This window comes from Paroedura picta, chromosome 14 (assembly GCF_049243985.1).
Source record: "Paroedura picta isolate Pp20150507F chromosome 14, Ppicta_v3.0, whole genome shotgun sequence".
In the NCBI taxonomy this organism is placed as follows: Eukaryota; Metazoa; Chordata; class Lepidosauria; order Squamata; family Gekkonidae; genus Paroedura; species Paroedura picta.
The window spans coordinates 1,891,554-1,917,858 of record NC_135382.1 but is presented as its reverse complement, the minus strand read 5'-3'; the positions used below and the strand labels follow the sequence as shown (position 1 = coordinate 1,917,858).

Sequence of the window (26,305 nt, the reverse complement as noted above, 5' to 3'; positions counted from 1 at the left end):
CAAGAAAAATTACCTTCCCTAGATGTTCATAGAGCGTTGCTATACTATTTACACAGGACAAAGGATTTTCATTCTTCGCTGTCTTTATTTGTTTGCTATTGGGGACCCAATAAGGGTAACAAGACCTTGGCACAATCCATACCTTGATGGATGGTGTCCTCGATCAGGTCTGCTTACTTCACAGCAATGATCCCTTGCCCAGTCCAGGTTCGAGTGCATTCTGTACGCGCTATGAGCTCATTGGCAGCATTCGATCGTAATATCCCGCTAGCAGATATCTGCAAGGCAGCAACCTGTGCTAAAGAAGAGACATTCATTAAGGACTATGCTATTGATCTGCTAGACAGGAGAGAATCAGCATTCAGCAAGGTAGTTCTTCGATCTATGTTTGCCTGAGGAGCTCACCCCATCTCCTAAGGTATTTGCTCATGAAGGTCCCAATGTGGGGCTACACTACAAGACGGATAATGAAAACGGGGTTGCACTTACCTATAACCATTGTCCACTGACATCTTGTGTTCAGATAGATACACATACCCTGCCTCCACCCCCGCTGTGAGCCATGGTCTGTTCCGGTACTGGATGCATTGGATCCGAGCTCGCATCGTAGGGTTCGAACTGAGGAGGTTGGGGGCGCTCCACCCTCGTCACTTGTGTGCTGGGTGTGCAGTACTAAGGGCAAGAGCACCCCCTGTAGGAGCTTAGCTGGTAAAAGTTTTCTGTAGCCAACCTGCACTTGCGCAGTCCCAAGGTACATCTGCACACAAGGCATCAATCAGCAACAGTTACAGGTAAGTGCAACCCCATTAGATGTTACATATAACGTATAAGAACACCTTAAAGTTCTTTTGCATTAAAAATGTATTTCTTTTCTTTTCAAAGGTTGAAAATTCTGTGGCTTACTTTATGTCAGTTTCATAATTTTGTGGAAATTGAGGTTCGTATAAAATTTATAGACTCTTGAGATGATGTGTCTCCATGAACGTTATAAATTAACACTACATTCTCTATTTTCTAATCACGTCTTAAATATGTCATAGGAGAAGCCTTGTCTTGGTGAAACCAGCATAACAGGATCAGTTGTAAATTTTCTTGCCATTATTTCTTCAGCCTCTCAGGTGTCCTTACTAGAATGTTCACTTGGCACTAGGGGTGTGCATTCAGCTAAACTGGGCTGGAAAAATAGCCAAAAATATCTTACCCATATTTTTCTGATATTATATAGAGGTGAAAGAATCTGATAGGCTACCGGTATAGCTGAGCCTGAGAGCCTCTTGTGACGCAGAGTGGTAAGGCAGCCGTCTGAAAGCTTTGCCCATGAGGCTGGGAGTTCAATCCCAGCAGCCGGCTCAAGGTTGACTCAGCCTTCCATCCTTCCGAGGTCGGTAAAATGAGTACCCAGCTTGCTGGGAGGTAATGACTGGGGAGGTAATGACTGGGGAAGGCACTGGCAAACCACCCCGTATTGAGTCTGCCATGAAAACGCTGGAGGGCGTCACCCCAAGGGTCAGACATGACTCGGTGCTTGCACAGGGGATACCTTTACCTTTTTACCTATAGCTGAGCCTGAGGGCCATTCTGCACTCGTTCAAAATTGCACAATGGTTGCAAATTGAAATCGCTACTGTTTTGCTGTTATGCACAACGTCGTTGACAATCTGCAACACTCCTGAAACCGATCCGCAAAAAGCGCTTCGTTGTAGCGCTTTCAGGGAAATACCAAAAAGTGGATTCACCCTCCAGAAAGCGCTACACTCTTGCAACCAATATGCAACACTAGCGGGAAAGTTCTGTGCGTTACCATTGTTGCGGTTTCTGCAAAGACCCTCCCCCTAGCTCTCTCCTCTGATCTTCTGGCGAAGGATCGCCATTTTTTTTTCTCGGAGCGAGCGGAGATCAAGGCACCAGCGAGCCTTCATTTACCCAGCGAGGCTTCCCTGGCTGCAGTCCCTCTCCAGAGCTGTTTTAAGTCACCAAGCACCACACAGCCCCGTTTGCTGGTTTATTTTCCCTTTATTTTTCACTCTATTTTCGGCCAAAAATCGTGTCCGTGGGGGGGGGGATTTTTTTTTCACTCGGGGGGGAGCGTGGCAACGATGAAACGGCAGCTCAAACACTACCTGCTAGCTAGATGGGTCTCTCTGTTGCAACGAATCTATGCAGATTCGTTGCAACGTGTTTTTTTTTTTTTTTACTTTCCTTAAAGGGAAAGGGGCTTTTTGGGAGCATGATAACGGCCGCCCATTGGCTGCTTGACGGCCAGGGGCGGGACAAAGCTCGGCAATATCGCTTCGATTTTTGCCGAGACTGGAAACCTGTGGGAAACAATAGAAATGCAACTGGATTCCACTACAAAGGCAGGTATGCATAACAATGAATTCCACCATTTAAAATTGTGTTTTTTTGTTCTGCAACCAATTTGCTACATAGATCCTGGTGCGGAATGGCCCTGAATATAAGCTGAATGTTTCAGCTTTTATTTGAGTATATTCAGTTATACCAAAGAGAAGCCTGCCCCAGCCTACGAGCGCTCAGCACCCACCACCTTAGCTGAACTTCTTGGGTCTGCGTGTGCAGCAATATCTGCTGCACACAGATACTGGGGATGCTTCTCCTGCAGCCATGGTTTAAACTGTACTGTATTAGAAGCTATGCCAGCTCCAGGGTGAGGCTGGCTTTTATTTTATTCTGCATTTTTCTACTTGGGTCATAGAATCATAGAATTGGGAGCGACCATATAGGCCAGTGGTCCCCAACCCGCAGGTCGCGACCTGGGCTCCCCCCCCGCCCCGCCCCGCCCCCCCCCGCAGTAAAAAACTTCCCAGGCCGGGAAGCTTCTTACTGCAGGAGGCCCGGGACAACCAGGAGGGGGGGGGGAGAGGGAATCAGGGCCATGCCCGCACATGCGCCATGCATGGCCGAAATCACGCGTGAGCGGCACTTTCGGTGGCACCCCTGCGTAGTCCACTCTGCGCCATAAGAGGCTCTAGAAATTACAATATAAAAGCTCCTAAAACCCCCGTACAACAACCAGATTGCGTCATCTGAGTCTCCGGCCTCCTTGAAAACCCCTTAATACTCAGCCTTGTTGGTCGGCCCCTGGGCCTATCCTGGTATCCGAAAATCCTAGGAGCCTGGTCTTAGAAAACAGGGTGGGATCCACAGGTGGCAACGGTTCCCTGTCCCAGGCTCAACAAAATGCCTGACAGAAGAGCTCCGTCTTACAGGCCCCACAGAACCCAGAGAGTTCTGTCAGGGCCCTTAGCTGTGTCAGGAGCTCATTATACCAGGTTGGGGCCAGGACTGAAAAAGCCCTGGCTCTGGTTACGGCCAGGCGGATGTCTCGGGGCCCGGGACAACCAGCAAATTCATACCCGCAGAATGAAGAGTCCCACAGGGGGAATACGCAGATAAACAGTCCCTCAGATAAGTAGGACCCAAGCCACATATAGACTTAAAGGTCAAAACCAATACCTTAGATGAAACCCCATTGACAACCACTCTTTGGGTGTCATTCCCTAATCTTTTCTCTATCCACCTAACCTTCTGAAAATCCAGTCTGTATTCATCTAGTTTACCCATCACAACATCATGGGGAACTGTCAAAAGCCTTACTGAAATCCAGGTGAACAACATCAACTGGATTTCCAGTATCTAGTAAGCCTGCCATGTAGTCAGATAAGGAAACTAGTTTAGTCTGGCAGGACCTGTTGGAGATAAATCTGTGCTGATGTTCTGGATCACCAAGTTATCCTTCAGCTCTTTGCATATCGCCCCTTTAATATATGCTCCATTGACTTCATTTCAGCAGAGGTCAGTTTCCTGGGTCATCTCTCCTCCCTTTTTTGAAGATTGGGATAGTATCCACTCTCCTTCAGTCTTCTGACACCTCTCCCATCCTCCAAGACAGGGGTAGTCAAACTGTGGCCCTCCAGATGTCCATGGACTACAATTCCCAGAAGCCCCTGCCAGCGAATGTTGGCAGGGGCTTCTGGGAATTGTAGTCCATGAACATCTGGAGGGCCGCAGTTTGACTACCCCTGCTCCAAGAGGTCCTAAAGATGATGGACAAAGGTTCCACAAGCTGTCCAGAAAGTACTTTCAGTGCTCTTGGGTGCACACCATCCGGCCCAGGGGATTTGAACTCATCCAGTGCAGCCAAGTGCCTCTCGATAACATCTCTGTCTATGTCAGTCTGCCAGACACTATGCCTTACCTACTACCATCCCTAGATGTGTCCATGCTGTTCTTCAGGGATCTGGAACAATTCAGGGGTTCCATAAAAATCCCAGATCCATTTTCTTTTCAGAACTACTACCCCCTCCCCCCCATGTCCAATAGACCCAAACTGAAAAATGCTGGGGGGGGGGGCTGTTTTGTTTTGTTTGCAAGACACTACTTGGCACTTTTAGATTAGAGCTGACCGCCTGCTTAAGATGCTCCAGAGAATTCTCAGATGGATATTTTATACTTAAGCTAAAATTACGTAAGGTAACATTGCGTGCTACCTTTGAGCAGGATAGCTCTAACTATTTTGAGAGTATTATGCCCTAGTTGTATAAGAAAGAAAGTTCAGTAGTGGAATTGCACTCAGTGTAGGTGGGGCAGATCAAGATGGATTTGTCTGTCTTTAGCAGTAGAAAAGAGCAAGAGTTCTTAAAGACTAACACAATTTGTGGTAGGATATGGGCTTTTGTGGATCACTGCTCACTTCTTCAGCTAGAATGTGATCCATCTGTCCATCTAATTGGATAGTAGAGTGATTTCAGATACCAAATTACAGTATTAGGAGTGATTCGATTAGGTGTGGCATGGAGAGGGGCATATAGGCATGGAGATTACCAGCATTGGCAACAACACAGGAAACCACGGGAAACTCAATTCAGTTCAAGACGATTCATTGTCTTGAGCTTCATTATCAGTTGCAATTCAGCAGACTCTCTAATTTCCTTTGAAATTCCTGATAAAAATTATTATTCTTATTGTAGTTCTTGCCTGTGTATGTACCTTCAGAAGAGGAAAGGAATAATCCTTCTTTGTATGCAAATAATGTGAGACGGGTCATGGCAAAGTAAGTGATTTGAGATTTATTAGATAGTCATATTGATCTGATGTGTATCTTGTGTTGCATAAATATAATGATTCCTCATACTTATGACAAACTATTGCGGGGGGATTGCTTTAGTTGGGTTGCACTGAGATTTGAGCTAGAACTGGAGGAAGGGGATTCCTGAAGGCATCTAGTCCTTTCCCCAGCACCATTGTCTACCAGCTGCCACATTCAGTCCTGAAGCAAAACTGATTGTATTTTGCCTGCTACAACAGCAAAAGCTTTTTCAGTGAGTGGAATAGGAAAAAGATGGTGACAGAGATCCCTATCCATCCACTCCCAGGTCATTTCCCGAAGGTGACCTAGGATGATGTGAACTTCTCCAAACCTGGCTCAGCTTCTGTCATTTCAAGCTGAACAAAACCATAAGAAGGAGGATATTTTTCTAACTCAGCCAATGGCCAGTACCTGGAGCTTGATAGACACAATGTATTGCAGCCAATATAAATGAAAAAGACTCTTATTGGACAGTATGAGTTGTACTAGAGTTGTACTGCAATGGTGCTGATAATGATTAATCAGTTTCAGATTCAGTGTATCAGTCAGCCATTGGCCATTTCTAACAAATTGACTGTTATATACAAAATCAGTTAAAATTAAGACATAAAATTGACAAGATCATGAGGAGTTTAAAAGTTGTCAGTAGAGTTCCTACATGGTAATAAAAGGTTACACAGATAAAAAGGAACCACGATGATTAGGATTTTAATCCTGATTGCACAATTTGGACCTAATTTTCCTAGCGGCGAGGGCAACCAGTGCAATTCTATTGGTAACGTAGGCATCAATATCAGACAATAGAAAAATCATATATTCAGTTTTTGAGAAGCCTGTGGTGGTAGGGAGTATTCTTTTAATAAACGTGCCTCTTGGTTCATCATAGGCCTTTTATGCATGGTGCCAGCTTCCACGCGCTGGCGCTGTGCCGTTGCGGCGGGGCACAATGCCCTGCCGTTTCCCGTGAATGCACGGGAGCGGGGCATGCTGGGTTGCCCCGGCGTAGTGCGCGCTTTACACCGGGGCTAGGAGGCCCGGCCGAGGTAAGTGCAGCAGCGTGGCCGGGGAAGGTGGGGAGGGGCCAGGGAGAGCGGTGGGGCAGGAGGTCACCCCTGCCGCCACAGAGCCTGCAGGGGTGTGCAGTGTCCCTTAAGGGGCACAGCAGGTTGAGCTGGGCGGCCCGGGCGCTACCGATTATGCACAGCGCCGAGCCGCTGCAGCCCCAGCTTACCCAGGAAGCTCCGGAAGATCCCGCGTTCACTTAATCCGGGTCTTCCGAAGCCTTGGGCCGGGAGGCGCCTGCGCTGGCGGTGGGGGCGTGCTTTCTTGGTGATTTTAACCGAAGCGCTACTGCCGCAAGCGCGGGCCTTATGGCCTGTGCATAATGGGCCATAGAGAGGACAATCCATCTCATTGTGCATGAGGTCCTCAATCACTCCCCTATCACATTTACAGATGCATTCCGATGGGGGAGATGGGAGAACCGATCACTGCACACTGCTATAGAAATGAGTAAATGCCATCCTCCGGATATGAGTCTCTGCAGTGAATTCTCTTGAAATGTTTAGATAATGATTATTTCTGTAATGCTTTAATAGTGGAAAGGTCTCTAACATCCTTTTCCATATTAATCCTTATAAGGAAAGTTACAGTGTACTGTTCAGAGATCCAGAGAATGATAGAAGTGATAAATTAAACAAGATTTGAACTCAAACTTAAAGTGAGACGACTTCTCCTTCATTGGGGGAAGTCGGCCAAGACTTGGTTAGGTCGCACCTCTGCTTGCTTCAGACAGGGCTATGCAAATTAGTACGCCTTTACTGAGCCAAGATAGGCTGATTCCTCCAGTCCTATTAGCCCAGCTGCTTCAGAAGGACCTTTGTGCTGAAGCTCTGGGGCTCTGCAGGTTACAGGACTTCACAGAGTCTTTTTTTAAATCATGGATTCTTCATGGACAAAGAAGATGGTGGCTTCTTCCCACACAAAAAGGAGAAGCTGGAGGGGGCAGGGAAGGAGAGGACACACAACTTGTCTAGTCAGGCAGAGGTGTCTTATGTAGGGTGCCTAGAAAGCATTTTGTCCTCCCCGCCAGGGATGTCTGCATCATCACAGACACCCTAGCCCCTTACCCATGTTCTGCTGGAGCAGGGTGTCAAGGGCAGACAAAACTCACAACCAGGCTTCTATAGAAAGAAAGCTTTAATTGGAAGTAGATCTGAACACTTAAACATCTAAAGTCGATATTGGGGAGGCAAGCAGTTATCAATGCAATTCTCCCGCCGAAATCAGGCCCGTTCCCAAGGGGAGGGTTGTCATCCTCCATCCAGGTGCCACCCCAGGCTTCCGGCCAAAGTGTTAGCACGGCCTTGGCCAGCACGGCCTTGGCCAGTTAGCACGGCCTTGGCCAGCCCAACACCTCAGGCTGCAGATAAGGTGAGAAACAGCCTGCTTGTTATCAACCGTGTCTCCTCTCAGCAAGAGGTGCGACGCTCCCGGGAAGAAGGTGCTGCTGCCGGTGAGCACTGGAGATGGGTGAGGACAGCGGTTCTCAACTCTACCTTTGGCACGACCCCAACTTTGGTGGTGGCTGCTGTGGCGGCGGCAGCGGCCTGCCTGCACGCACATGTGCTGGCGCCACTGAAGTTGGGGCAACGCCAAAGGTGGAGTTGAGAACCGCTGTCCTACAGCCTGCTAAGGACTCTGTGTCTTCGAATCTGTCAGCCTTGGTCCCTCCAGCAGCTGATGGGTGGGCAGTAAGCTCTTCACCTTCCACTAGTGAGACTCTCCTCCAGTGCAAGAGAGCAGAAGTCAAACAAGAGCTAAAAGACCCGGAATAAGGAGACAGTTTGTCTTCCCAATCAAGGCATAGAAAGCATATGTGATTTAACAGTCCACCCCAATGCTTTGAGGCAGAAAGGGGTGATTGCCAGTCAATAGCTACTTCGGTGCCAGTCATAGCTGAGCTAGAAGAAGGGGAATGGTCCCCAACCCCCAATACGGGGACCAGTACCGGGCCCTAGATCCTCCTCCTCCCTGGTTGCTGCCTCGGGGACTGCCCTGCCACTCTACCACCAGCAAACCTTTGGTGCTCTCCAGCGGCCGCCATGGCTGGGGCTCCCCCTTGGCGTGGCACTGCACAGCTGCTGCTGGCCGCGACCCCCAGCGGACGGCGGGAAGTCAGGGGCACGGCGGGAAAGCAAGTGGAGCAGGGGCTCAGGTGGCAGTGATGTCCCTCAGCAAAAGACTACCCCCCCCTAGGCCTCAGTAAAATTGCCAAGCATTGACCAGTCCCCGGTGATAAAAATGTTGGGGACCACTGGTCTAAGGAATGGTCCAACTTGAAGGAAGCCTCATCCAGATTTTCCAGGCAGATCACTTTCAGAGGCTTCTGGAAAAGGTGACTACTAGCCTGAATTATGACCATGAATCCCAGTCTGCTGCACATGTAGAAAAATCTCAGAAGAGGTTTTGTGGCCTTCCAACAAGCTTTGCGTGTGTCACTTGTTTTAGGCATTTGAGAATGTCTTGAGGGCAGAGTGGGCAATTCCTTGTAGCGGCATTTTCTTACATGGGATAGCAAGAAATTCTATATACTCCCTGAAGATGCCACGGAGGACTTAAAAGCACCTCTGGTTGATACTCTAGTGGGGGCCATGTTGTCCGGAGCTGTCTTGTCAAAAGATGGGGACAGTGTCCTCGGGGATTCAGTTCACAGAAATAATGAGGCAGTCCTCAAAAAGGCCCATGTATGCCTGGAGGAGTCAGCTTACTGCAGGTCAGTAAAGGCATACTGATTTGCATAACCCTATCTGAAGTAAGTGGAGGCATGACCTAGCCAGTCTTGGAGGACTCCGCCCCACTGAAGAGAAGAAGTCTTCAGGTAAGCCAATCTTTCATCAGTTGTTGTCATTATTTTTGGCTTTTTTGTCTTATCAGCAGTAGTCTGCTGAGGAGGAAGCCTTTAATAAACATTTTAAAACATGCATCCACCCCACTTTACTACACAGCTGAGAGGCAAATGCACAGAAAAGAAATATGGTGTTTTAAGGGCTGTGGACAAATCTGCCTTCCTTGTGTATGGTGGTGTGGCTAGAGAGCTGGATGAGAACAAAGGAGACCAGATTCATATCCTCAGTGGTCATAAAACATTCTGAGTTACCTTGGGCCCACCTAACAGACCTCTTAATATGGTTGTGAGGATAAAGAAAGAACATGTACAGTGTCCTGGGCTCTTTTGGAGACTGATCTGGATAAAAATGCACTAAAAGTATCACGGCTCATTTTCTGAGTTGTTGGGGTTTGTCATTTACTCTGTTTACTCTGTTTTCCCTTGAAATTCTGTATTTTGCTTTGTGTGTTTTCAATAATATATATGCTTTCAATTTTGATTTAAAACAATTGTCACTTTATGTGAATCCTTAATAAAATAAACTGTAGTAAAATTAATGCCCACTTCTTTTACCAAAGGGCATTGGGAGTTTCGGTAACAGACTATACTTTTGAAGACTGTCAGCTAGCTTTGGCTGAAGGGCAACTCCGTCTCCCTTCAAACACCTGTCTCTTAGAATTTGCAAAACTTGTACGAAGCCTTGGGTGAGTAGGTTGATCAAATGTAACCTTTTACAATTGTGTTGTTTAAGAAAGCTTTGTAAAATTTATTAAAATAGGTTATAAGGGAACACATCTTTAACAGTACCTGGTTCCTCACACGCCAACATTAGAAATGACAAACACAGAATAAATGGAGTTGCTCCAGTAATGTGGATTAAGTTTGACTCAATAAAATAAGTGAAGCTTCACAGAAAGGCCAAGGGGTCCCTGTTCCAAGAATGCCCTATCACTCACATTATTCACTGCCCTCTACCCTTTTGCCTCGGAAATTCCTATCCTGTGTTGCCAGCCACCCATTCAGAACCTCTGCCCCAGTTGGTTCCTGATCACCATGCCAAGGTTTTCAGCATAACTGCTGTGACCATATTTGACATTGGAAATGATAAACACAGAATAAATGAAGTTGCCCTAATAGTTTGGGGCTGATTGAGTCTGTCTCAATAAAATCAGTGAAGCTTTACAAAATGTGTTACAACAGAACCATCATCAAGTTTACACCCCAGCTACAGATGCATAAAAGTTTTCAATTTCTTTCTCATCAGCAAGTGTCCAGGGAGAAATCATCACGTAACTAATGTGCAGATAAACATACATGGCAGGAATGCAAAAGTCGGAAACAAAACAGAATCAAATATTGTTGGAAGGCTTGGGTTAGGAGCATGAAATGAATGAAACATAAGAACATAAAACCATGCCGGATCAGATCACTGGACCATCCAGTCCAACACTGTGTCACTGTGGCCAGAAACCTGGCACTATCAGGAGGTCCACCAGTGGAGCCAGAACTCCAGAAGCCTTCCCACAGTTGCCCCCCAGGCATCAAGAATACATAGCATCACCACCCCTATGCCTCGTGGCCAATAGACACTGATGGACCTCTGCTCCAGGAGAGCAAATCATTGTATTCTGTGAAGACAACAGTTTGTTCATTGCAAACAGACAATTATATATGTGAGCAACATGGGATGACCAACATAGAAATCAAACATATTACATAGTTGTAAGCAAAAGACATAGAAGCTCTGTTCTCTCTGCTTAAAACAAGACCAAGAATTTAGTGTGCTACATATCGAATTATTTATTTTGAAAAATAAATCTGAAGGAAAACACAAAAACATTCAAAATGCAAAATTACTATCTAAATTTAAAGTGATTCAGTCCTTGATATCCCTACTATCTAAATGATATTTGGATAGTAATGTGAACCAGAAAAATAATGGGCTGAAGCAGTTATATTATCAAGGAAGACTACACAAAGGCTATTTCTGTAGCCAAAAGAAATGAAAAGCTTTGATGGATGACTGAGGAAATTCTTAAATTGTTAGAGGCATAGAAGCAAGATTCACAAGAGCCGAGAAATGAAAGGGAAATTTAAAACACAGGCATGCTGAAAGGTGAGTGCAAATACATTAAATGAACAGGACAAAATAAAGGAATGATGAAGAATGATATACAGAAGAGATGAAAGGATGACAGATTCTGTCCAAGAAGAAACTTTTTAAGAAGAACCTGCACTTTTAGAAAGTGAAGTGAAAGCTGCACTGAGTGCAATTGGAGGGAAAGCAAGTAGATTCATTTGAAATGTGATGGTGGATGAGAGTTTTATGAATACCTCAGGATCCTTGACAAATAGAGACAGGAATGTGTGTTATCCATCCTTATAGCCCCTTTTTAGAGCGGCAGCTTGGTGTTGTGGTTATGAGTGGCAGCCTCTAAAGTGGAGAACTGGGTCTGATTCCCCACTCATCCTCCACATGTAGCCAGCTGGGTGACTCCTCTTCCTTCTCTTCCTTCTCTTCCTCTTCCTGGCTGATTCAAATGAGTAGCCGTGTTGGTCTGAAGTAGCACCATAAAATCAGAGTCCAGGAGCCCCTTTAAGACCAACAAAGATTTATTCAAGGTGTGAGCTTTGGAGTGCAAGCACTCGTTTCCAACATGTTTAACAAGAGATACATTCCTCTCCTTCAGGAACACAGCCTCCTACTGCAGAAATCGTTCTTATGTCCAAACACTGGCAGCTTCTGGGTAACAGCATGGAACTGCCAACTGGTTATTTGTACCAGTAAAAGAAGTACTCCTTAACTCCAGAAAATCATCCACCTAGTGCTTGCATTTAGCCAGATAGAAATGTTTCTATGCATGGATAAAGAGGGTCTTCAAATACCTCAGTCTGGCTCAGGGAGGGTTCTCCTCTAACTTCAAAGGAGCCCATCTAGCCACCATATCATTCTTTCATGTTCATGTTGAACGGAAGCACTGTTTGCACAGAGGTAATCCAGAGCGCTTTTCAACCAATTTCCCCCTGTCCACCGTCCAGAGCTAAGCTACAACCTATCACTTGTACTTCCCACAGCTACCTTCTTCCATCATCTCCTGACAATGAAAATGTATTCCTATTAGCCATCACTGCAGCCAAGAGAATCAGTGAGCTAGAAGGACTGCAGCATGACCCCCTCCCTCCTGGAAGTACCTTCCATCCTCTAGTGCAGCCCAAACACAAAACATGTTATACTAGTTAAAGCTCTAAAGGAAACCGCAGTTCATCATCCGTCTTGTCGTGCCGTCCCACATTGGGACTGTGCTTGTGCAGGCCTGTAGCTAAAAATCTCCAAAGAGGCCGCTTGCCCCCACGATCGCGCATGCGCGGGTTTTCCCGCCTGCTGATCACCAGGCGGAGCGCCCACCCTCCTCAGTTCTCTTTTCACCGCCACAGATAGTGGACGTCTTTGCGCTAGTCTCCAGACTACCAACCTTTTTTCCTTACTAATTGACGATGGCTTCTAAGGCAATCTTCAAGAAATGTAGTCAGTGTGCAGTTAAGATGGCAGTTACTGATGAACATGACCGTTGCTTAAATTGTTTGGGTGAGTCCCACGTTGTGGCCTCTTGTGCCGTCCGTCAAAAATTCACCCCCAAGGCTAGATCGGACAGAGCCGCTAAGCTGAAAGCGGCACTTTGGGAGAGGGCGCTCTCTGCCAATCCCCCTCTACGAACCCAGTCGGAACCGACGCCCTCCAGGTCGGTTTCTAAGTTAACGTCTGTCTCTGGATCTGGCCCTCCTCGGTTGCTTCCTGTGGGGAGGAACTTCCTCCAAGCCTTCTAAGAGACCCGTCCTGACGTCTGAGGCTGAGAAAACCTTGACGAAGCCGGCTCCAGTTACGTCGGAGCTGAACACCTCAACAGATCCTCCGTTGAAGAAGACAAAGAAGTCCAAGCGCAAGGACAAATCGTTTGTACCTGAACCTCGTCCTACAGGATTGGTTCAACCTATAGCCACACCTCCGTTCCGTGAGCCTCTTACTCAGATGTATGCCTTGAATATTCCAGAGGATCCGCCTTCCGTTGCCCCTCTTCGTCCCTGTTCGGCCCCTCCAGTACCATGGAGGCTTCCATGTAATGCTGTCACGGGGGAATCTCCTGTCTGTCGGGCAATGGGACCGCCCTTTGGAAGAGGAAGAGGAAGATCCCTCACTTGATTTCCCAGACAGTGCTTCTATTATGGTCTCGGCTGGACCATAGAATCACAGAATCATAGAATCATAGAGTTGGAAGGGGCCATACAGGCCATCTAGTCCAACCCCCTGCTCAATGCAGGATCAGCCCAAAGCATCCAAGAAAAGTGTGTATCCAACCTTTCCTTGAAGACTGCCAGTGAGGGGGAGCTCACCACCTCCTTAGGCAGCCTATTCCACTGCTGAACTACTCTGACTGTGAAAAATTTTTTCCTGATATCTAGCCTATATCATTGTACTTGTACTTTAAACCCATTACTGCATGTCCTTTCCTCTGCAGCCAATGGGAACAGCATCCTGCCCTCCTCCAAATGACAACCTTTCAAATACTTAAAGAGGGCTATCATGTCCCCTCTCGACCTCCTTTTCTCCAGGCTGAACATTCCCAAGTCCCTCAACCTATCTTCATAGGGCTTGGTCCCTTGGCCCCAGATCATCCTCGTCGCTCTCCTCTGTACCCTTTCAATTTTATCTACGTCCTTCTTGAAGTGAGGCCTCCAGAACTGCACACAGTACTCCAGGTGTGGCCTGACCAGTGCTGTAAACAATGGGACTATGACATCTTGTGATTTTGATGTGATGCCCCTGTTGATACAGCCCAAAATGGCATTCGCCTTTTTTACCGCTGCATCACACTGCCTGCTCATGTTTAGTTTACAATCCACAAGTACCCCAAGGTCTCGTTCACACACAGTGTTACCTAGAAGTGTATCCCCCATCCAGTAGGCATGCTTTTCATTTTTCTGACCCAGATGCAGAACTTTACACTTATCTTTATTAAAATTGCATCTTGTTCTCATTTGGCCATTGTTCCATTGTGTTCAGATTTCGTTGAACTCTCCGGAGTATTTGCCAGTCCTCCCAATTTGGTTTCATCTGCAAACTTGATGAGTAGTCCTTCCACCCCCTCATCTAGATCATTAATAAATATGTTAAAAAGTACCGGGCCGAGCACCGAGCCCTGAGGTACCCCGCTACTCACCTCCCTCCAGTCTGATGAAACACCATTGACAACAACTCTTTGAGTGCAGTTCTCTAAGCCAGGGGTCCCCAACCCCCGGTCCGCGGGCCGGTTCCGGGCCGTAAAGGCCATCATACCGGGCCGCCAGCGGCTGCACCTGCCTCCCCCCCTGCAGCAAGAGGGGGGGAAAGAGGCCAGTGCGGCAGTCGGCATGCCAGCGACACTAACGCGCACGCGCGGAACTGCCGTGCATGCGCGTTTGCGCCCCCTGGTGGCCAAAACGCACATGTGCGGCAACTCTGTGCATGCGTGTTAGCGCCACCTGGTGGCCAAAACGCGCATGCGCAGCAATTGGGCATGCACGTTCATGAGCAACTGCAGCAGCCGGGCCGTTGGCTCTCCCCCACTCCCGGAGGCGGTCCCCGACCAGATGAAGGTTGGGGACTGCTGCTCTAACCAATTCCCTATCCACCTCACTATCTGAAAATCCAGATTGCAGTCCTTCAACTTATCCATCATAACATCAGGGGAACCTTATCAAAAGCTTTACTAAAATCCAAGTAAACAACATCAACCGAATTTCCACGATCCAGCAAACCTGTCACTTGGTCAAAAAAGGAACCAGGTTGGTCTGACAGGACCTGTTGGAGACAAATCCATGCTGAATTCCTTGGATCACCAAATTGTCCTCCAGATGTTTGCAGATCGCTCCCATTAATATCTGCTCCATTGTAAATGGGGCAGAACAGAAGCACACTCTATCCCTCCGCTGACACAAGGACAGAGTCGCTGAGCAAGAGGGTTTTTTTTGTAACGCCCCTCCAACACAGCTGTAGGTAGAGCTGAGCATCTCGCTTGGGTGAAGACCCTTCTATGGGTGTGAAGTTCTAGGTCTGACAGATATGGGGCTGGAACAAGCTTGTATCGGATCCTATCTGCACACAGAAACTCTGGTGTTTTGGCTAGATCGCTTTGCCGACTAATGTTCTTGGCCCTTTGTTTAATTATGAATTTAGCTTGATCTTGGTATAAGTTGGCTAAATTAGATGGCTTGTATTGCCCCTTCTAACCGTCTTGTGTCAGCTGCTGCAGGAAGGCCCAGATATTCTGTTCCCTGACAGGGAGGGAACCTGGTTCTCTGGGGGGATGGGTTTCAGTTCTGGTGGACCAGAAATTATTCCACTCATGAACCAGACCTTGGGCAAATGAAGCCCAAGACATACTAGCCCAGACATCTTTGGTTCATTGAGCTGATAAATCACTCCAAAAGAAGTTTTGTATGGTTCCCTCTGGATCCAGAGCTGCTGTTCCCAGGGTCATTTAGATTTCGGAGGGTTTCCTATTTGCACCTCCTATTTGCACCTGACAGTGTGGCAGATTCATCCATGAGCTGCCCCCTCTCTTCAGGGGTGCCAGAGGTTTCGCCCCAATCCAGAAAGTTCTCAACGAGATACTTTTATGGCCTTAAGTGAGTCTGTTTTGAGGTTTGGGCACTGTCCAGGGGGTTGTGTCCTTTTTCACTAGGTTTGGGAATACTTATTGGGATTGTCAACAGGGTGGAAAGCTTTATTGGAAGCAGATCTGAACACTCCGATGTCTGTAGTCGATTCTAATAGATATATGGCAAGCAAGCAGTTATGCATTGTTCACTCCCACCCAAATGCCCCCTCTTTCCCAGAGATGAATTACCCCCCGCTCCCAGGTGCCATCCTGGGCTTCCTGCCAGACCCTCGCCAACCCGTCTGGCCTTGGGTGACAGGCCCTTACAGATAACAAAACACAGAGCAACATTTGCAAGAAGAAGACACAGCATGAAAGGGTTATAAAAGGTTCTTCTAAAGCACACATCAAACCAACATGGAGTCTCTCAGGTCAATCACAAATCATGGCAGAGATCAGAGGGACTGATCCTGACACAGGGGGTTTAATAGTTTCGTCTGTACACACCTTGCTGCCATAGCAACTTTTCATGTGGAAATTCCAGGTGTGTCTATATTTGCACACAAGTTATCTAGGAGATTCCTAAGAGCTCTACTGAATATATTTCCACAAAGTCCCACATTGTCCCACAGTGGTTCTGTCAGCTCTCTTGCCTCTTTTTGAGCCTTTGGTGTCATGTAGTTTAGCCAGTTTGGTGTAGTGGTTAGGAGTGCGGACTTCTAATCTGGCATGCCAGGTTTGATTCTGCGCTCCCCTACATGCAGCCAGCTGGGTGACCTTGGGCTCGCCACGGCACTGATAAAGCTGTTCTGACCGAGCAGTAACATCAGGGCTCTCTCAGCCTCACCTACTCCACAGGGTGTCTGTTGTGGGGAGAGGAATGGGAAGGCGACTGTAAGCCGCTTTGAGCCTCCTTCGGTTAGGGAAAAGCGGCATATAAGAACCAACTCTTCTTCTTCTTCTTTTTCCACAACAATAAGGAGTAAATATCCTAATCCAAGTCAAGAACTTCCCCCCCCCCCACCGCCGCAAAAAAGGATCAAAGTTGTTCTCTCTTGCGCCAGAGGGTCAGACCGGAACAAATGGGATGAAATTAATTCAGAAGAAATTCCATCGAAACATCCGGAAGAAGTTCCTGACAGTTAGAGTGGTTTCTCAGTGGAACAGGCTTTCTTGGGAGGTGGTGGGTTCTCCATCTTTGGAGATTTTTAAACAGAGGCTGGAAAGCCATCTGACAGAGAGGCTGAGTTTGTGAAGGCTCAAGAGGGTGGCAGGTGACAGTGGATGAGCAAGAGGGTTGTGAGTGTCCTGCATAGTGCAGGGGGTTAGACTACATGACCCAGGAGGTCCCTTCCAACTCTATTATTCTATGACTAGTAAATAAGCCCGTTATCGCCGAAATACAGCGGGCGCTAGCGGGGCTGGCGAGATTGGCAGCACGGCTGTCTGGGGCCAGGCCCCGGGCCCAATGCCGGGCGCGGGGCGACCTGTGAGGTGGCATGATTACTTGAAGGGGCCCCGCGCTCTGTGGCCTACCTGAATCTGGCAACCTGGAGCAGCGGTGTGGGGCCTGGCAGTGGTGGTGGAGGGCAAGAGCCAGCTGCCGGTGGCACCGGGTGGCACCGGGTCCAACAGCGTCCTGCGGGATGGCTGCTTGTGGTGGGCAGGGGTGGAGGCGCGGCCACGGCTCGTGGACAAAGCGTCGGCGGGCGCTGGCGGCCGCGTGTGTCCTCGGCCAAGCTGCGTTGGGTGCGGGCGGGGTAGACGGCGGCCCGTTGCGACGGCGCTGTTTAAGGCGGCGGCGGCTGACGGCGCTGCCCGCATTCATGTGCGGGGGCTGGCGGAGAGGTGTGACGTTGGTGGCGGCGGCCACGTCGTCACCACCGTCACAGCCGCGGCGGCTGGGGCCTGCTGTCCCCGTGGGCAGGCGTCAACCTGGACCGTCGAGGGGAAGTGAGGTAATGGCGCCGGCCTGCGGCGTCCAAGCGAAGTCGTCAGTTCGTCAGTCCGGTGGCAAGGGACCAATTGTGAGCTTTGCGCATGCCGATTGGGCCCTCCGATTGTCATTCTGGGGGAAGGGGCCTATCGGCACCCTTCCTCATCCCAGGCAGGGCCCGCCCTTGGGGCCCTTACTGCTTTATTTTATCAGCTCCGCTAGGAGCGGGTAAAGATTCTATTACAAACTAATACAACAACAATAATCTATGTACATAATCTATGTACAATGATATGAAATGTTTAATATTTAGGACACTAAGGACCTTTTAAAAGAAAGGAGAAGAAAAGCTGTGTTATAATATAAATCAATTAGCCTGCTTTAGAAACATAAGAGGCCTCAAATAATTTTATCTGCCTTTCTGGTCCATAGAATCAGTAAGTAAGCTTACAAGCTTTTTGAAACAGTTTTCCCTAATTGGTTTATATCATGGATTTTAATGAGGCTAAACTTTAAGCCTTCGGTTTTTAATTTCCTGCTGCGTCTTTTCTGTTCACATGTGATGCACCAATAGCGAATGAGAGAGCGATGCACTATTTCAATCACCGTTTCTTGACCTGTCAGTCAACGGGGCCAACCAGTCGGTGGTTTGTTGGTCTCGCACCCATTTTTTTTTTTTACTTGAGACTTACACATAACAATGCATATTCAATTCTGTGAAAACGCATTGCTATGTTATTTAAAGCCTCCCCCCCCCACAAAAACAAACAATAGCCAGTAAGCAGAGGGAACAGCGAGGGAGGCAGATCCCCCCCCCCCGCCAGTCATTTAAAACAGCCGAAAGGTTCCCATTGAGCCCTCAGCCAGCACCCGTAGCTGATCCAGGAGAATTAATCAGGGGTGGTTCACACACACACCTCATCACCCCTGCTCTGCCTCCTCCGGTGAGCAGGAAACGGAGGGGAGAGGGCGGGACATTGCAGAGCTGACTATCACATGTGTCACCCTCCATATGTTCCTTCTGCTGGCTGCCTGCTGGTTGTCCTCCAGTGGATTGCACTTTTTAGGTTGGTGAATCCACTTTTGGGGATTCCTGAAGTCGCAATTTACAATGGAGGATGTAGTGAGCCGGCTGCTGCCCAGACGTTGGATGTAGGTGGCGTCATGTGGAGGGGCCGGAATATGCTGCCTACATTCGGCAAACATTTCACTACATTTATTGCGTGTGGAAATGCTCTCAGTGTTTTTCCCAAATCTTTCATCACAGGCAGAAAGGGAGCTGCACTCACTAGATGTCAAAAGAGCTATATTTTATTATTTGATAAGCACAAAACAATTTAGAGTCTTTATTTGTTTGCTGCTGGGGCCTGAGAAAGGGTCGATCAGGATCTTCTCAGTCAATTTCTTACTGGGAATCTGAGCTGCCTCCCATATGCTGAGGTTACATATGCTGGTGTCTGTCGGACATCAAGGCTCGTTCTACAAGATCGCAGAGTGCTTTGGCAACTGTCTATCAAAGAGATCTGCAAATCTGCAACCTGGGCAACAAAAGATACTTTCATTAAACACTATTGACCTTCAGCTGTTGAAGGAAGCAGAGTTTATAAAGGCTTTACTGCATTCTGTGTTACAATGAGAAGCTCGCCCCACCATCCTAGTAGGTAGCTTGCTGTCGTCCCCAAGTGAGGCTGCACCAGAAGACAGAAGATGAAAACAGAGTTGCACTTCCCTGTATCTGTTGTTCATTGACATCCTCTGTGCAGATACACTTTCCCTCCCTCCAACCCCACTGCAAGCTCTTCTGTTTCGAGTAGTGGTCTCTGGAAAGAGCTGCTTTGGAACTGAAGAAACGGGCATCCTGGCCGGGGGGGGGGGGAGTCTTTTGCTGAGGGACTTCGCCACCGCCTGAGCCCTTGCTCTGCTTGCTTTCCCACCCACACCCTTAAGTTCCTGCCGCCCACTGGGTGGGTGCTGCCAGCAGTAGCTGCGCAGTGCCACTTCAAGGGGGAGCCCCAGCCATGGCAGCCACCGGAGAGCACCAAAGGTGAGCTGGCGGCAGGGTGGCAGGGCAGCCCCCAAGGCAGCAGCCAGGGAGGAGAATGAGGAGGAGCCACTGCCCGGTACTGACTGATCTACAGGCCGGGACCGGTCCCCAGACCGGGGGTTGGGAACCACTGTTCTAGATCACTTCTCTTCTACCCAGTTTGGACAAAACCTTTTAGGAAAGATGACAACCTTTTCTTTTCCTTCATAGGGAAACATTGACAACCCAATCCATTTCTAGATGGCTAGTCGAAAATGTCAAACTGTGTTATGAATTAGCGTGAATGCTGGAACTCCTCATTCACTCTGCCTGCTGGAACTCCTCATTCACTCTGCCTGCTGGAACTCCTCATTCACTCTGCTCAAGTGCAGTCTATATCTGCTGCCTTCTGCCATGGTCTCTCCATCTATTCCATTTGCAAGGCTGCAACATGGTCCTGATGGACATGGATGTCACAGGAGATGCAGCTGTTCGTAGAGCTGTACTGCAGTCTCTGTTCAACTGAGTACTTAGAATAGTAAGATGGTTCACTGCTCTCCCGTGTGAGACTGCACAGGTACCAGGACAATGAAAACCAGGTTGCACTTACCTGTAACTGTGGTTCATCTAGCGGTCCTCTGTGCAGTCACACGCCCCTCCCTCCTGCCCTGCTGTGAGCTCTTACCTAAATATAAGATTCTATCTCACTCTCGTAGCAGCAGGTGGGAAATGGCAAAAGGGTGTGTCCTCCCCTCATCACACGGAAAAAGGTGGGGAACAGCATGTAGGAGGGAACAGACTGTCTCTAGGCTATTTTGAGCTTTTTATAAACTCTCTTTGCAGCAGGCCCGTGCTCACACATAGTTGACCACTTGATGCACAGCAATGACCAGCGAGTGCGACCCCATTGAGTGTAGGGGAACTCTGGCTGGTCTTGACGAAAAAGATAATGAAGTCCGGTTTTGCAGCTAAATATGCAATGTAGGGATCCAGACACCCAGAATAGAACAGCTTTGGACAGAGGTAAAGAACAAAGGAGTAACAGGCAAAGATGTCCTGTTGTAGATATCAGTCAATACATATATGTCTCTGGGCTCTGGTGGAAGAGGCATCTATGCATGGCAAAAATGTCCAACTAAAGACTTAGGTGAAAATGGGGTATATTGCTTGTAATCACTGTTTTTTGTCATCTTGAATTCATTCATCATCATGGCGCCTATGGGACTATGCGGGCCAGCCATGGCGAAGAGGATCTAAAGCTTTCTAGAAGATTTGGAGCATTAAGAGTGCTCCCCCTTCCTTCTGCCTCATGCTGGAGTTTCCTGGCTCAAACAAGCACATGACAGAAGTGGAGAGTGTTCCTTTCTCAGTTCTCTGCTGTGGGGAGAGGACACATTATGACACTTACATCTCCTCAGGATTGTTTTCTTCAATCTGTAGTAAAAAAGGCGAATGCCATTTTGGGCTGTATCAACAGTGGCATCACATCAAAATCACAAGATGTCATAGTCCCCTTGTATACGGCACTGGTCAGACCACACCTGGAGTACTGTGTGCAGTTCTGGAGGCCTCACTTCAAGAAGGACGTCGATAAAATTGAAAGGGTACAGAGGAGAGCGACGAAGATGATCTGGGGCCAAGGGACCAAGCCCTATGAAGATAGGTTGAGGGACTTGGGAATGTTCAGCCTGGAGAAAAGGAGGTTGAGAGGGGACATGATAGCCCTCTTTAAGTATTTGAAAGGTTGTCACTTGGAGGAGGGCAGGATGCTGTTCCCGTTGGCTGCAGAGGAAGGGCTGATCCTGCGTTGAGCAGGGGGTTGGACTAGATGGCCTGTATGGCCCCTTCCCACTCTATGATTCTAATCTATCTACTGGTTCAGCCTGAAATAAAGCTCTTTTTAAAATATGGCAACACTCCTCTTTAAGGAGTGCAGGACCAACATGGCCCACAATGCCAAGCATGACATGTACCTGCCTCACTTGGGGGAAGGATGCCGCGCTGCCTCTTGTGACTCCTGCCGCTTGTTTCCCCCGAGGCCTGGCATGAAAGGGCCATTGGAGTTAAAGCAATGCTGTGGGGAAAGGGCCCCTGATACTCCGCGCAAAAATCAGCTTGTTCATCCAGAAAAAAGGGCTTGAACACCCTCAGAAGTGTATGTGTCCTCCACCCCAACATTGGACCATCCGCACAAAGGGGGCATTGGAACTGCCTCCCAAAACTTAGAAAAAGGCAAAACATGCCACTTCAGTGTGCCCTCAAACCTTGGCACAGTCTCTCCACACAACATCTGCAGGGCTGCTTCCTGGTCGACTCCATACATGTTAATGAAATATTACTTCATCAACATTGATTCCAGAAACAAGGTAGCAGTGGGGAGCACAGTGCTAGAGTTGCTTTTTTCTCTAACCAGTCCACACCCACCACTGTGGTAAGTCCCACGTGGGACTGCACAGAAGCAACAGTGATGAAAACAGGATTATACTTACCTTTAATTGTTGTTCTTCACATGTTCTTCTGTGCAGGCACACATCTCTCTCTCTCCTTTCCCCACAGTGGGCTGCTTGCTCTGAGGGCCTGTGTTCTTCATGGCAGCAAAGGGAGAACTGAGGGACTAGCAATCTTCTTGCCTCTGTTTGTGTGGGAAAACTCTTGTGCAAGACAGCGGGAAAGGGGGTATGCTCCCTTTGAATCAATAAAGCTTTAGAGTCCTCTTTTCCTCGTCTGGTATGTGCAATCCCATGTGAACCTACATAGGAGACAGACTACTCAATGAACAAAAGATACAGGTAAGTGCAACCTTGTTTTGTACAGTACAGATAACTGTATAATGTTTGAAGTTCTAAGAAAATTAGTGAAGAATGTGTTCCTTTGTCAGGTATGACAGTAACCTATACGGATGCAATGGTACAGAGAGGATAAGGATGTTCCTTATCTTGTGAAACCTGCTTATTTTGGACTAGATAAAATTGTTTTATGTATCACCTGTTGCTGTGTATTTTATACTGTATCAGTGAAACAAACTGTCAGCCATTTCAGCAATCAATTTTGCTCCCTCCTGCTTCCAAGATGCTGCCAGCCATTTAAACCTAACATCTTGATGAGTCTACCTGTCAGCAGTCAAAGGGAGGGAAGCAAAACAGAGTGCCAAAATTGCTGCAGCCATCTCAGGCTGGCAGTAGATAGGCATGTTGCACCACTACAAGGCTGAAATGGTCTGTTTCAAGCAGGTGGAAGCAAAATCAATCACTGAAATGGCTTGCAGCCATTTCAGCCTTATAAAAAGGTGGCACATATGTCTGCTATCAGCCTGAAATAACTGACAGTCATTTCAGGGGTCTGTTTTGCTTCCCTCCTTTGCGGGGGGGGGGGGGCAGTAGAACAGAGGCATTTAAACCTAACAGCTGATGGGCCCGCTCAGCTGCTAAGTTTAAATGGACCAAAGGTTCAGGAAATGTTCAGCGATGAACAGAGTGGCCAAATTCATGAGGAATTTTGGGTCATGAACCGGTTTGTGCCTACCCCTAATTATCAATGTAGAATAATGATTTAAGTTAATGTTAATAGCTATGTTTAAAAAAAAGAGAAAATGTAAGCAAGAATGCTTTAGTAATATGTTTTCTTGTGTTCTGTACCCCAAAGAATCAAAACTGTTTGTGAGGTGTGCCTGTTGTCAGGAGATAAATTATCTGATATCAGAATGCTGATTATACACCTCAGGATGCCTAGGAGGGCACACTTGTTTGAATCAAGGCTGACCAAAATTATCTGGAACTCTGTGGGGAATAGATTGTTTCCTTCTCTGTTTTTAGGTTAAAGCCAGAAAGACTTGAAAAAGAGCTTAATAGATATTTCGAAAGTGCCAGAAGAATAAAAAAGAAAAAAGTCAGTCTCAAAGAATTTGCTGCATACTTGGAAGTCCCAGTTTCTGACACGCTAGAAAACATGTTTGCGCTTTTTGATGAGGTAAAAAACAATTTCACTTTTTTCTGAATAAATTACTTTTGTTACTGTATTTAAATTCTTGCCAACTTTCACAGAATGGAATATTAATTTTTATTTACACTTAAAACAGCTGTAATACAGGAAGTATCCTTATCCATCCATGGTTCCGCTATATATTTGTGAAACAGCCTGGGGGGTGGGACGTGTCCAGCTGTCCAAGTTGGAATAGGGCCAATCAGGGTACAGCCTGGCTGCACCCTGATTGGCCCTGCCCCTGCAGCTCCCACCCTCCATCCCTGGAATCGAGCCTCTTTGCTCTCAGACAAGCCTCAGCAGGTAAGGGGAGAGAGCACCAGGCAAAGGGTTGTGGTGGAGGGATTGCCAACCAGGGCCTCTTGGCCTGCTAGGCTGGGTCTGCTAACGAGGGCCTCTTGGCCTGCTAGGCTGGGCCTGCTAACGAGCTCCGTCCCAGGCCTTGTAACGAGCTGGCTAGCCCCTGCCCGCCCCAATTGATCTGGCTGCAAGTTGCAGCCCAAAGCCACCTTAAGCTGCCTGGCTGGGGCCCAGGGGAGGGGGCCCTTTCAGGGCCCATTCTTAGGAATGGGCTTTGAAGCAAAACTACTTATAATAGGAAAATAGTTCCTGAAAACATGACTGTTCTATCCCATAGTTTTGTGCATGCGTCTTTTCCTGTTTTTTAAGTGTGCTGGCTTAATGGCCTATTTTCTTAGTTGTTGCTCACCTTCTGTTGATTAGTTTTGGGACTAACCGTGAAATGATTTAGTATGACTTTCTGTCTTACTGGAATGTGTTCTGTCATTCTAGTAGAAGATAATATGCAACTATACATACTGTTAAGTCCATTCGGATCAGTAGCAAGTATGTATTGATTACTTATTGGTGGGCATTTTGATTGTGGCCATTAAGAATCTGCATTTGCAAACCCCTAAACAAAAATCTTTATATGAACTTTTGTGCTTTGAAAATTCAACAGTATTTGTTCCATTAGCTGCTTTCTATGAAATATAACCTTGATCCTTTGCCTTTTGCAGAAGGAAAATGGTCTGATAGACTTGCGAGAATACGTAACTGCTTTGTCAGTAGTCTGCAGACCATCCAAAACCTTGCAAACAATACAGTTGGCTTTTAAGGCAAGTAGCAGCTTTATTAAAATACTTAATTAAAAGCTTTCTCAAAGATACACTTGGAAAATATCGGAATTGCTACCCAATAGACTTTGCATTTTGATATCCCAGCATTTATTGTTTTGGTCTAAATCACTGTAAATAAAATGCTTTTTTGTTGGTATCAAGTAGGTACTGTAGCATCTACCTGTACATGACAATTAATTTGAAGACATTACTGACTTCACAATTTCTATTATTTATCTTACTTAATTACGTATGATGTGAACTTTAATACAATAACCAGATGATCTTACTCTTAGAATCATAGAATCATAGGATTGGAAGGGACCTCATGGGTCATCTAGTCCAATCCCCTGCACTATGCAGGACACTCACAACCCTATCGCTCATCCACTGTAACCAGCCACCCCCTTAAGCTTTCACAGAATCAGCCTTTCCGTCAGATGGCTATCCAGCCTGTTTAAAAATTTCCAAAGATGGAGAACCCACCACCTCCCGAGGAAGCCTGTTCCACTGAGAAACTGCTCTGACTGTCAGGAACTACTTCCGGATGTTTAGACAGAATTTCTTTTGAATTAGCTTCATCCCATTGGTTCTAGTCCATTCCTCCGGGGCAAGACAGAACAACTCTGCTCCATCCTTGATATGGTACCCTTTGAAATACTTGAAGATGGTTATCAGATCCCCTCTCAGTCGTCTCCTCTCCAGGCTAAACAGACCAAGTTCCCCCAACCTTTCTTCATATGTCTTGGTCTCCAACCCCACACAATCTTTGTTGCCCTCCCCTGGACACGTTCCAGTTTGTCAACATTCCTCTTCAACCGGGGTACCCAAAACTGAACACAGTACTCCAAGTGAGGCCGAACCAGAGCAGAGTAAAGCGGTACCATCACTTCCTGTGATCTGGACACAAAACTGTGTTTGATACAGCCCAAAACACCATTTGCCTTTTTAGTCACTGAGTCACACTGCTGACTTATGTTCAATGCATCATAGAATCATAGAATCATAGAGTTGGAAGGGGCCATACAGGCCATCTAGTCCAACCCCCTGCTCAACGCAGGATCAGCCCTAAGCATCCTAATGCATGATCTACTAAGACTCCTAGATCCTTTTCTGCTACTGCCAAGTCTCCCCCATCCTATACTGGTATGTTTGGTTTTTCCTGCCTAAATACAGAACTTTACACTTGTCCCTATTGAACTTCATTTTATTCAGTTTAGCCCAATTCTCGAGCCTATCAAGATCATCCTATACTCTGATTCTGTCTTCGGTTGTGTTTGCTACCCCTCCCAGTTTAGTATCATCTGCAAATTTAATAAGTATCCCCTCTAAACCTTCATCCAAATCATCTCTAATCGCTCCTGTGGAGCGGAATAAATAAAAGAATAAGCCCTAAGGGGGAGGAGAAAGGGCAGGCTCTGTCCGGGATAAAAACTCAGAGGGCCCAATCAGGAGCCGCGAAGCGACTCCTGATTGGTCCCTCCGAGTGTCACTCCAGGGCCAAGGAGCCAATGAGGAGCTGCGCAAAGCGTGGCTCCCCATTGGCTGCTTGGCCCAGCCTCGCCTTGCCCTCCTGGGGACTCACCACACAGGAGGAGAAGCAGCCTTCCCCAATGATG

General features: G+C 47.4%; 1 protein-coding gene across 2 annotated transcripts in view; it reads left to right on the top strand.

The window, feature by feature from the left end:
- The window catches only part of LPCAT1 (lysophosphatidylcholine acyltransferase 1), a 157,258-nt gene that overhangs the window by 104,857 nt on the left and 26,096 nt on the right, over window positions 1-26,305 (top strand). For both annotated transcript variants that reach the window (XR_013226574.1, XM_077310364.1), the window contains exons 8-12: window positions 883-937; window positions 4,989-5,071; window positions 9,575-9,700; window positions 23,403-23,556; window positions 24,588-24,686. Coding sequence is in view for 1 of the 2 variants with exons in the window: in XM_077310364.1 (XP_077166479.1) it covers window positions 883-937; window positions 4,989-5,071; window positions 9,575-9,700; window positions 23,403-23,556; window positions 24,588-24,686 (517 nt within the window). In the remaining variant the exon portion in view is untranslated. The remainder of the gene's footprint in view (window positions 1-882; window positions 938-4,988; window positions 5,072-9,574; window positions 9,701-23,402; window positions 23,557-24,587; window positions 24,687-26,305) is intronic.